The sequence below is a fragment of the Salminus brasiliensis genome, chromosome 12 (assembly GCF_030463535.1).
Source record: "Salminus brasiliensis chromosome 12, fSalBra1.hap2, whole genome shotgun sequence".
NCBI classification, from domain to species: domain Eukaryota; kingdom Metazoa; phylum Chordata; class Actinopteri; order Characiformes; family Bryconidae; genus Salminus; species Salminus brasiliensis.
The window spans coordinates 6,356,086-6,367,448 of NC_132889.1; the positions used below are offsets into that span (position 1 = coordinate 6,356,086).

At 44.1% G+C, this 11,363-nt stretch overlaps 2 protein-coding genes across 3 annotated transcripts; one reads left to right on the top strand and one right to left on the bottom strand.

Annotated features, from left to right (window-relative positions):
- Positions 1-273: 273 nt before the first annotated feature.
- On the bottom strand, positions 274-5,357 carry sult3st1 (sulfotransferase family 3, cytosolic sulfotransferase 1). 2 transcript variants are annotated; one of them, XM_072693632.1, is made up of 6 exons: positions 5,162-5,357; positions 4,071-4,279; positions 2,348-2,474; positions 2,166-2,260; positions 1,908-2,082; positions 274-513 (listed from the first exon to the last, which is right to left on the bottom strand). In XM_072693632.1, the coding sequence occupies exons 1-6, from the start codon at positions 5,301-5,303 to the stop codon at positions 404-406; spliced, it is 858 nt and encodes a 285-aa protein (XP_072549733.1). In that variant the 5' UTR covers positions 5,304-5,357; the 3' UTR covers positions 274-403. The 2 variants fall into 2 exon arrangements, with proteins under 2 accessions (XP_072549733.1, XP_072549734.1); XM_072693633.1 differs by lacking the exon at positions 5,162-5,357 and adding an exon at positions 4,606-4,819.
- Positions 5,358-6,561: 1,204 nt separating this feature from the next.
- Positions 6,562-10,328, top strand: LOC140574298 (GTPase IMAP family member 4). The gene is made up of 3 exons (XM_072694080.1): positions 6,562-6,787; positions 7,473-8,288; positions 9,789-10,328. Exons 1-3 carry the CDS (start codon positions 6,763-6,765, stop codon positions 9,863-9,865), a joined length of 918 nt encoding a protein of 305 aa, XP_072550181.1. The 5' UTR covers positions 6,562-6,762; the 3' UTR covers positions 9,866-10,328.
- The last annotated feature ends 1,035 nt before the right edge of the window (positions 10,329-11,363 follow it).

The following is an 11,363-nucleotide window of genomic DNA, read 5'->3' on the forward strand; positions in this document are numbered from 1 at the left end:
TTCCTAAGTGTAACCCCACTTTCTTCCGATATATCAGAATTAGAGTTGGAATTAGACTGCTGGAATTAGACACTGAAGCTGGAAAATGGGCAGTTTTGTCATTGGGATGGGCGGAGCCACATGACATCATGCTACAATCAGCCAGAGAGACGATGGGTTATCAGTCAAGTAAGCAGTAAAACCAGCAAGTTTAGAATTCAGTGTTTTTATGATGTCAAAAAAAACACCACATTTACATACACACGCACACCTATTCAGCTTACAGTAGTTTAGCCCCACCCATTCAGACTGAAGTTATAAGGACTGCTTTTAGAATGACATACAAAGGCAGCCAATCAGAACATCAGGACATCAAGTTTCCCTTTTATTAATTAACACATCACCACAGCGCGGCCTCTGCATGTTAGTCCCATATAAAGTTGAACGGGAGATCTTTCATCCTTTCCTGGTAGATTCGGTCAAACATCTCGCTCTGGGCCACAGTGAAGGTGTTTTTCCAGTCTCCTACAGTACCTGCACAAAACACACACACACACATACACAAACACACGACAAACACATCTCACACATGTTGAAACAGTAACATGATTCTGCTGAAGAGATTTTACAGAATCTAAGAAGATCTCAATTCAAGGACTACAAGCAAACTATGTTTGAGTTCCTAATTTTAAGGTGAAATGTTCTTTTTTCGTTTTGTTGGTTCAGCTCCTGTATTCTCAAACTTCAGGTCCTGTGCGGATACACCCTTTAAAAAAATGGCTCAAAGTTAGAAAAAGGGTCCCTAGAAACGAAGGGTCCCAGTCACGTATCAGTGAGTTCTGTGAGGAAGCTAAAGCTTGGGCGTCACTGGACCAGCATGCCTCAAAGTCCACCAAAGCTTGGTTTCAGAAGAAGTCCTGGAAGATTCTGGAGTGCAGCAGCAAACCCAGGAACGTTAGTGAGCTAGAGGCCTCTGCCCATGAGCCATAGGCTAAGATTCCTCAGGATGGCGAAGCATCACTCTTGCAGAAGGTCATAACAGCAAAACGGTGCTCTATACTGAATATGCTCATCATGACGGGATCGAGAATTTGGAGAAAGCCTTAGTTAAGTGAGTGAGCGACTGACTGATGGAGGTTTTCTCGTACTGACAGTCTGAGGACTACATTGCTAGCTGAGGTAAGCTGAGGTTGGGTCTCCTGGCTTCGAATATTATTGTAAAGGAAGGTGGTGCAAAGACATACTATGGCAACTCTGCCACAGCGGCATTAGCAGCACACTGGCCTCGTCTAGCATCTCTGTCATGGTGTTAGCATGGCTGTAGCAGCATCAGAATCGCTACAACGGTGCTAGCATTACGATCCATTAACCATTCTATGCAGCCAATGGCAGTCCAGCAAACCTAGGCTGGCCTGGTTTTCCTTTTTTAAAAAACATTTTTAATGGTTCTTTTGAGCCATTGCTGCAGATATCGTCTTTTGGTTGCATCGGCACCTTTATTTTTTGGAGTATATGGAACTCTGTTTCGGAGAAGGTCTTGTTCCTAGACTGCTGAGTCAACCTTTGTGTGCATTTTTTGAGGCAGTTGCTGCCAACTGATAACACAAGGACACATTTATCCACTATGAACATTGCCCTTTGAACAAGGTGCTCTTTAACACTTGAATGTTAGGCTGCTAACGTGTGTGAGATATTTCTAATCTGCACACCAGACCTGATCTTACATGTACATCTTACCACTGATGACTGTCTGTAGACACATATTCTACAATCCCTGTCCCCTGTGATAGGAAGAGTGGTCACTGGAGTGGTCACCTGATGCTCACCCATCATCGGCTAGCTCAGCAACCCTCCCTGATATCTTGAAAAAATGTCGACAGCATTAGCGTTGATACGCCAACCATCAAATATGATCCTTGAATTCTGACCTTTGCGGAAGAATTTGCCCTTCTCGAGCAGATCCTCAGGAACAAACTCATAGTTGGCTTTGGGGTCCGTCTTCATATTTTTGAAGGTGGCCTTCTCCACCACATGAGAGATTGCGGCTTCGCTCAGTTCTCGACCCAGGAACTGGCAAATCTTCACCACGGCGGACCTCAGATCCTGAGGGAAGGCAGGAGGCTTTAGGTTAAGAGATACTGGATATTATTACGATGTTAAATGAGGGGAGAAACAAGATTCCTTACCTTGACCATGTCTTCAAATGTCAGAAACAGGATGTCATACTCGTCTCTGTGAGTGTACCACGCTCGGATGTGATCGAACCACAATGATCCACCAACTGCGTAATCCATCAACACACAGAGTCTTCACTCAGCCTCTTCACAGTATTACTGTAATATCTGTGCTTGTTTCTCCACGGTTTTACCTTCTCCAGCGAGGTACTTCTGTAGAAACTCCTCAAAGCTTCTAGGGGTCTCAAGCGTTTTCCACGCATGGCAGAAGTGGAAATATGACACCACGTTATCTTTGGGGTTCCTGGATACATAAACGATCTACAATTTAAAAACAGACCAGATAAGATAGAGCCCTTTTTTGCTTTATAGAATTCAGCATTCCAACAACAGAGATCCCAATTTTATTATAATAAACTGGTTTAAAACTGGTTAAAATCTGTAAATAATATTGTTATTGCTTTTTTTTATTCTTATTTATATTGTGTATATAGTGTAAATTATTTATCTACATTTTTGTAACTGAGTGTCTTGCTATCCCTTTCTGCTGTGACACTGAGCATTTCCCCACTGCGGGACTAATAAAGGATTATTTTATCTTATCTTAAATTACTTAAAAAGTGTCCAAGTGTGATTTTTAAAGAATGCATAATCCATAATTACTATAAATGAAAAATTCATATTGAATTATTGAAAATGTCATATTGGAATCTTATTCATTATACTTTCTTTACTTTAGCTTTTTCTTAAACTTAAAAAAGTCAGAGTCCAATATCAGACTCGCATGGGGAAATCTTCAAACAGGAAACATCCACAATGCAAAAATGTCCCACATTAGGCTAATTTACCCTACTATTTTTAGTATATACTGTGAATTATTTAGTACCCACTATGAGATATTTAGTAACTATTATAAAATGTTTAGTATTCAGTATTTACACAAGTCTCCACTATGAATTATTCAGTAATAATAGTAATAATTTAGTATCTAATGAACATTATCCAGTAACTACTCTGATTTATGTATCCACTATGAATTATTAAGTCAGTACCGTGATGTATTAAGTATCCACTATGAATTATTCAGTAAGTACTGTGATGCATTAAGTATCCACTATGAATAATTAAGTCAGTACCATGATGTATTAAGTATCCACAATGAATTATTTACTCAGTACTGTAATGTATTAAGTATCCACTATGAATTACTTAGTCAGTACTGAGATGTATTAAGTATCCACTATAAATTAATTAGTCAGTACTGAGATGTATTAAGTATCCACTATGAATTAAGTCAGTACTCTGATGTATTAAGTATCCACTATGAATTACTTAGTCCGTACTGTGAAGTATTACGTATCCACTATGAATAACTTAGTCAGTACTGACATGTATTAAGTATCCACTATAAATTAGGTCAGTACTCTGATGTATTAAGTATCCACTATGAATTACTTAGTCAGTACAGTGATTTATTAAGTATCCACTATGAAATACTTAGTCAGTACAGTGATTTATTAAGTATCCACTATGAAATACTTAGTCAGTACTGTGATTAATTAAGTATCTACTATTAATTATTAAGTGAGTACTGTAATGTATTAAGTGTCCACTATGAATTACTTAGTCAGTACAGTGATTTATTAAGTATCCACTATGAAATACTTAGTCAGTACTGTGATTAATTAAGTGTCTACTATTAATTATTAAGTGAGTACTGTAATGTATTAAGTGTCCACTATGAATTACTTAGTCAGTACAGTGCTTTATTAAGTATCCACTATGAATTATTTAGTCAGCACAGTGATGCATTAAGTATCCACTATGATTTGTCAGTATTTTCCATGAAACTGTTGCGTTCTGTATTTACAGAATTTAGCATCTCTAAAAACAGTCCTACAGAGACAAATACTCTACTTTTGTCTTCTTGTTCTTCAGTCCCGGCGGCATGAGCGCGGGCGTGAGGTGTGAGGCGAAGAAACGAGGAGACGCTCGAGTGGCATAGTCTGTGTGACCCTTCGGATACTCCAGCCATGGCATTTTCTCCAGATTGTTAGGAAATTCAGACTCATTGGTGCAGTCCGACTCACAGATCAACATGATCACATTTTGTGCCCAAATTGTTCCTGTGGAAAAAATGTTTGTCAAAGAAATCAGCACATGACTTAGCAAAGAGTAAACAGTACATATATAAAACATCCTACTGTGTATCTAAATGCTCATGATTGGCTACCGCTGGGAGCTTCTCAGCACTTTCTACATTAAAGGGTTTGTTTGAGAGCACTTACTGGACAATCTTGGATCTACAGTCCCTTTCTAAAGAACTGCAAATTCTAAAATCATCAGTTTAAACAAACCTTTTCTCCAGAAAAAGCCTATTAGGGAAAGGTCTGATGAGACAAAGATGTTTGGAGGAGTCAAGGTAAGGCATTTACACTCAAAAACACTATACCAGTTGTTAAGCATGGTGGCGGTAGCATCATGCTCTGGGGCTGTTTTGCTGCCAGTGGAACTGGTGCACTGTACACAGTGGGTGGAAAAGTGAAGTAGGAGGACAACCTCCAGTTATCCGGTTGACCTGAAACCATCAGCTAGACCAGTGGTTATTCTGCCACTGTGTGAAATAGACTCCAAAGCTCAGGCTGCAGCTGAGGTAGGCTGGATTTCTTGGCTGCTACATCACAGTTGAATCTAAACCACTTTGACAAGGCCCATATTGAGATGGCTAGATGACTGGAGGGTCAGAGCATCTCCAAAAAGCATCAGGCAGGTCTTGTGGGGTGTTCCCACTATGCAGTGGTCAGCACCTACCAAAGAAAGGACAACCCGTGAACCAGCGACAGGGTCGTAGAGGTTCATAAAGACCCTAATCACAACTTACAGGACAATGACCTATATATCTATACAATATTAGGCAGGTGATTTTAATGCTATGGCTGATCAGAGCATGCTGAACTGGTGCCGACCTTCCATTCACTGACTGAGCAGGTCTGCACATTAACCCTCACCTGACTTCGGATACGTCACCAGGAAAACGTCACTGTCTCGGATCTCGAAGTTCTGAAGAGAGTCGATATACTCTGGTGTCGTCATACTAACTGCGAAAACATAGCCTTTATGCCTGAAAAGGTATTCGCCCAGCTTCTCCATTATAGAGGCCACAGGGTGTCAGAGAGACTCGGTGGTAATCCTGCTGAAGCAGCTTGTGCAAACAGTCTGGCGGGCGGTGAGGGTGAACTTCCAGTGGACTTTGGAACCACCATTGCAGAGGACCAGTGTAACAAGTGTTTATGGAAGAGGGGGAGAAAGTGAGGGAGAGAGGGCGGGGGAGAGTGTGTGAGAGAAGGAGAGAGAGAGAATGAGTGAGTGAGGGAGGGAGGAAGAGAGAGACAGAGAGGGAGGGAAAGAGGGAGGGGGAGAGTGTGTGAGAGAGGGAGAGAGAGAATGAGTGAGGGGGGGAGAGAGAATGGGTGAGAGGGAAAGGGAAAGAGAAGGAGTGAGTGAGGGAGAAAGGGAGAGAGAGGGAGGTAGAAAGTAGACATGGCTGGCTGGATGGACAGATGGAGGGCTGGATGGATGGATGGATGGATGGATGGATGGATGGATGGATGGATGGAAGGAAGGATGGATGGATGACTGGACGGATGGAAAGATGGATGGATAGATGACTGGATGGAAGGAAGGATGGATAGATGACTGGATGGGAGGATGAATTGATGGATGGATGAATTAATGGCAGGATGACTAAATGGATGGATGAATGGATGGACAGATGGATGGACAGATGGAGGGCTGGATGACTGGACTGGTTGCTGGATGGATGGATGAATGGATGGATGGATGGATGAATGGATGGATGGATGGATGGAAGGATGACTGGACGGATGGAAAGATGGATGGATGGATGAATGGATGACTGGATGGATGGATGGGTGAATGAATTGATGGATGGATGGATTAATGGCAGAATGACTAAATGGATGGATGGATGGCTGGATGGATGGAGGGATGGATAGATGAATTGATGGATGGATGGATGGATTAATGGCAGGATGACTAAATGGATGGATGGCTGGCTGGATGGCTTGCTGGATGGATGGATGGATGACTGGATGAACGAATGAATGAATGGATGGATGGATGGATGGATGGATGGATGGATGGATGAATGGATGGATGGATGAATGGATGGACATGTATTTGAAACCTTTTAAGTTCCCCTAATTGAAAAAGGACAACCTTGCACTGAGCTAATGTACCACCACTAAAACAGCACATATTCATGCAGTGTCATTCAGAACAAATCACCTAAAACATTAAAACTGTGAGTAGACCCCGGGATGACACCTCAGTATATAGACCTGTTCTGTTAATGCTGCCTATCTGTGAACTTTGAGTTGGCATGGCAGTACAAGAGGCTATAAACCAGGTTAATCAGCAATCATGCAGTGTTAGCTCCTGCTAGATGACTTTAGGTTAAGGAAGTAGTTAAGGTTTCCGTAGTGTAAAGTGGGTCATGTGTGAAAGGAAGAAGGCCTTGAAGCTATGGAAGGACCAGTGACTTGGTTTTAAGGTTCCATCCTACAACAGTGGAGCAGCACTGAAGACCATGGGCGAATCAGGAGGAACAGAAGGTCAGTTTGAACACACTGTATTGAGTCTCGTCTTCTGAGGACCAGGAATGTGCCTCAGCTAAGTGTGTGTACACTAGTCCAAAGGACAGATTGACAGCTTTAGCATGATGCTATTAGCAAATAGCATGACATTATCATTTGCTCATAAAAAAAAAGAAGTGCTTTAATGTGTTTGTGATATGAAGCTGCTGTAGAAGAACCATGTTTGATTCCATTAAGGAGCAGGTTTGTCATAGAGAAAGGGGTTCATATGTGGGGCTCACATGGGCTAGGTGGGTTCGGGGTGGGCATGGGCTCTGAGTACATGCGATATCACTGTGGAACCCAGTTGGGCTTTGTTACAGCCCACCTTGCAGTGTACAACCCAGATGGGGCCCATGTTTAACCTGGTCCCTCCTGGTCTCATGACTGGCCATGGTGGCCATTCATGTGTGAGGCCAACATGGATCCTGAGGAGCCCAGTTGAGCTACCCATACAGGCCCCACATGGACATGTTAGCTGTGTGATCTGATGCTGGTATAGAGCAGAGCAGCATATCAGCTTCCCTTGCCAGTATCCAGCATGGCTGTGTTCAACACACAACAATTGCTGCTTTAATTTTTTTGCTGGTTGGACCATGCTGTTCTGAAGGTTCTGTACCAATGGTCAGGTTCTAGTGGTCTGTCTCTCTCTTTTCTCCTACAGGCCGGTCACTGTCTCTCTCGTCCAGCCCAAGTCTACATTTGGTCCTGATTGGTGAGCGAGAGGCCGGGAAGAGCGCAGTTGGCAATGCCATCCTGGGCACCAGGGCATTTGATCAGGTGGACACAAGGACCAGAACGAGTGTCCGACGAGAGGGCATGGTCAGGGGGCGTCGTTTGGTGGTGGTGGACACACCAGGCTGGGAGTGGTTCAACCTGGGAGGCAGCCGGGCATCACCCAGGCACGTGCGGAAGGAGATGTTGGCCAGTATGAGGCTGTGCCAACCTGGTGCCCATGCTTTGCTCCTGGTGGTGCCTCTGTCGTTCTCCTTTTCTGCCCGCGAGCGCCATGTCGTGGAGGAACACGTGGAACTGTTCGGCCCAGAAGCTTGGAGCCACACGCTGGTGCTCTTCACCGTGAAGGACACCAAGCTGCTGCGTTCCTTCAGGCTTCACGAGGAGGTGGAGGACAACGCCGAGCTGGAGGAGCTGGTGGAGAAATGTGGCGGCCGTTATCACGCTCTCTACAGACAGACCAGCAGTGGAGAAGACCTGGTGGCTGGACTTCTGGCTAAAATCCAAGAGATGGTGTCTGCTAATGGGGGAGCAATGCTTCTCAGCGAGGGGGTGCTGGAGCTGGCCAGGGAGAGAGAAGAAGAAGAGGAGAGGAGAGAGGAAGAAGAGAGGAAGGCGAGAGACGAGGAGGTGAAAAGAGAGAGGGAAGCTCAAAGGAAAAAGAAGATGAAGGAGAGTGCGATGTGGAGGGAGGAGGAACAGGACGAGAACGGGGGGCAGAGGAGAAGGGCTGAGCCAGCACTGAGTAAGTATCACACTGGCATGTCCAAATAACCTCAAAGAAGGCAGTGGTTCTGTAGAACTGTGAGGAATCAGAGTTGCTTGGTTAAAGGGGTTAAAGGAAGGGCAGGATGTAGATGTAGAACAATGTCAAAGAACCTTATAAAAATGGCTCTAAAAAGGGTTCCACTATTGTTCTGAGTTGGGATGTCCCACACAGCACCGTATCCTGTTCGCTATTAAGCAGTGGGCAGCAGTGGTTCCATCATATGCAGGCATGCGGTGCATCATAGGCCTGCCGTGTTGAGTCCAGGGGATGTGGTGCTGCCAATGCCATGCATCTATCCAATCAGAAGATAGCTGGTGTTGCCCAATAAGTGTAAAGTAAGGTAAGAGTCCCCCTGTCCTTTTGGATCATCAGTCCCTCCACAATTCTAAATCCAAGTGAGAAAACTAGCACTATTCACCTCTGCCCCATCACCCCTGGAACCAAACAAATTTAAATAAAATCAATGCATTTATTAATTAAAATGGGCTCAGCAGGACTGGAAGTCAACTGGACAATGCAGGGATCACCGTTGTTAATGCAGACATGCTGCCAGCTCACGTCTGTTGTCGTTACCCGAACTTTCCGCTCCACCTTGCCGCTTGCCGCAGTGCCAAGCTTATTTTTTAGGAGACTTCCCCTAAACTGGGTCCAGTTACGATGTTGTTTTGGTGAAGCTGTTTGCACCTACATTGGTGCATTGGACCTACGTTACAGTGAAAAAATAACATAATACCTTTATTTGAAGAAGAAACAATAAATGAGCTGGTGTCCCAATACTTTTGTCCATACAGTGAAGCTGATTGGACCTACGTTATAATGAACTAAAAAAACATAAGAGATTTATTTGAATGAATGAATGAATGAGCTGGCGTCCCAATACTTTTTGCCCAAGACGTTAAGCTGTACTTCTGCAGATAAACATAAATATAAAGTCATGTAAGTATGAAGCCACCCAGAACTGAGCTGTGGAGCAGTGGAACTGTACTCTCTGGAATGATGGTTGGTGCTCCATCAAGTTCTTTTGGGATCTGTCCAGTTAGCAGCCAAAAGAAAACACTCCATTCCACCTTAAAAAGGACAACAGTTACACTGTGTACATTCCAATAGCAGAACACAACTGCTGCTCTGTTTGAGGTGGAACGGAAAGTTCAAGTAAGAGGACAACCACAGGGTTTAGGCTGGTCTTCCAGTTCCCCCCTGCGGCAGCTGAGAATCAAGTCTGGTAATGGTGCCTTAGAGGACACCAGAGGGCGCTCTGCCACAGCAAAACCAAGAATCATAAGTCAGGGGTTGGCCTTTAGGAACTGAGACCTGGACCGGCTCCAAACCCAAGTCACTAGTTGTTGACTTCTTAGTAGTTGACTTCTTATCCCGTCGCATGGTTGTAGCACCTCCCATCATTCGTTCAGGTCCTCTTAGAGAGCAAAACTTGCCACTTTGTTGTTGCATGGATTTCTAATGAGTTTTATTCTGCAGGTTTCGAACCTCAGGACTCGCCAGAGATCCTGAACAGCTGGACCAGCTTTCATCAGGCTTGCTGTAAGACACAGTGATGGGAAATGAATGGAGACGATAGAGGTGGGGTGGGAAGACGGAGAAGTACGAGCTACAGCAGGAACCTTTCTTCTCTCTGACTGCAGGGCCTTTTGCAGGGTCTACACACTACATGTCCAAATGTTTGTGGACACCCTAATGAAACACACACAGCTTGTCTAGTCCTTGTAGTGAAGCATTGCCAATAGATAATGACTCTCTAAAGCAGATAAACATGAACCTATTGGCTAACCCATGCCTAATGCCAGGCATTGAGCTGTGGAGCAGTGGAACTGTGTTCTCTGGAATGATGGATGGTGCTGCATCCAGTACTTCTGGGATGAGTGAGGGAGTTGAAGAGGAGGTGGTTCCTTGCAGGCATTTGATGAAAGCATAATAATAATGTATTTTAACAAGTGCAAAGACATACTAGTATATTTACAGCATCCTCAGACAAATCTCAGCATTTTAACTGCTGCTCTACTGCGCCACCTGTTGCATAAATAAAGATACTACACCATAATTGCAGATAATATCTTTTTTTTTTCTTCAAACCCAGACCAGAGCTTTATGCTGTGAAGCTGGCATCTAGCGGCATTGCATTTCTTGTCGGGATGGCTTTGTCTGGTAGCCTGGTTGATAATGTTTAGGCCCCATCGGTACCTATGATGAATTCATGTAGAAAGGATGTTGTGGGATATGGAAGGTTTGGTGGACCTAGTGGCACTAGTTGATATTACAGTAGCAAGTACTACACCTGCTTCTCCAGTGTCTCAAGGCGAAGGCTTTCGTAACGTTGCGGGTTGCAAAAACTAGAGCTTGGGGTGAAGATGTCTGCTTTAAAGCCAGTTATCAAGCTGGTATCTTCTCAGGATGTCTTTTATGGAGCTTACTGTTGCTAAGGCCTATAGACACCAGGCCTTGCTGCTGGTCCACCCGAGGTCCTGAGATCATTGCTTAATAATTCTGTGTATTTCTGTATATTTCTTTGCGTTGGCTTAAGGATTTGTGGACACTAAAGTTCTGGATGCTCTGGACATTTTGTCCACTTTGTCCTCATTAAATGATAGCTTGAGCAATGACACAGTTAAGACAGCACTGTTGTGAGACTATGAGCTTGTCCCTCAAGGCTACAGGCAGCAGTTTGGGAAGACCAGCTTTTTAATAAGTGGTGTGCTGCTAGTGCTGCTAGTGGACGATTATGACAACCTTGTGACCGCTTAGCGAGCCGTAGCAACGAACGTCTGACTGTTGACATCTGCCTAGGTTGTTTTCAGTCAGTGGTGCACCTGTGTTTTCTGTTGCCGAGATAGCAATACTCCAGAAATTGACCTGAACACCCCTCATTTCAAGACCACCACACCCATAGTACATGGCATAGATATATTCACAAGCAGCGTTGCTACTTAAACAATGCAGGCAGAAGGTGTGAAATATACTGCTGATGGGGTGTAAGATAGCAATGAGCACCGCAACTCGCCTTGTGCAGGATGTACAAGATAGATCGCCTTGTGCAGA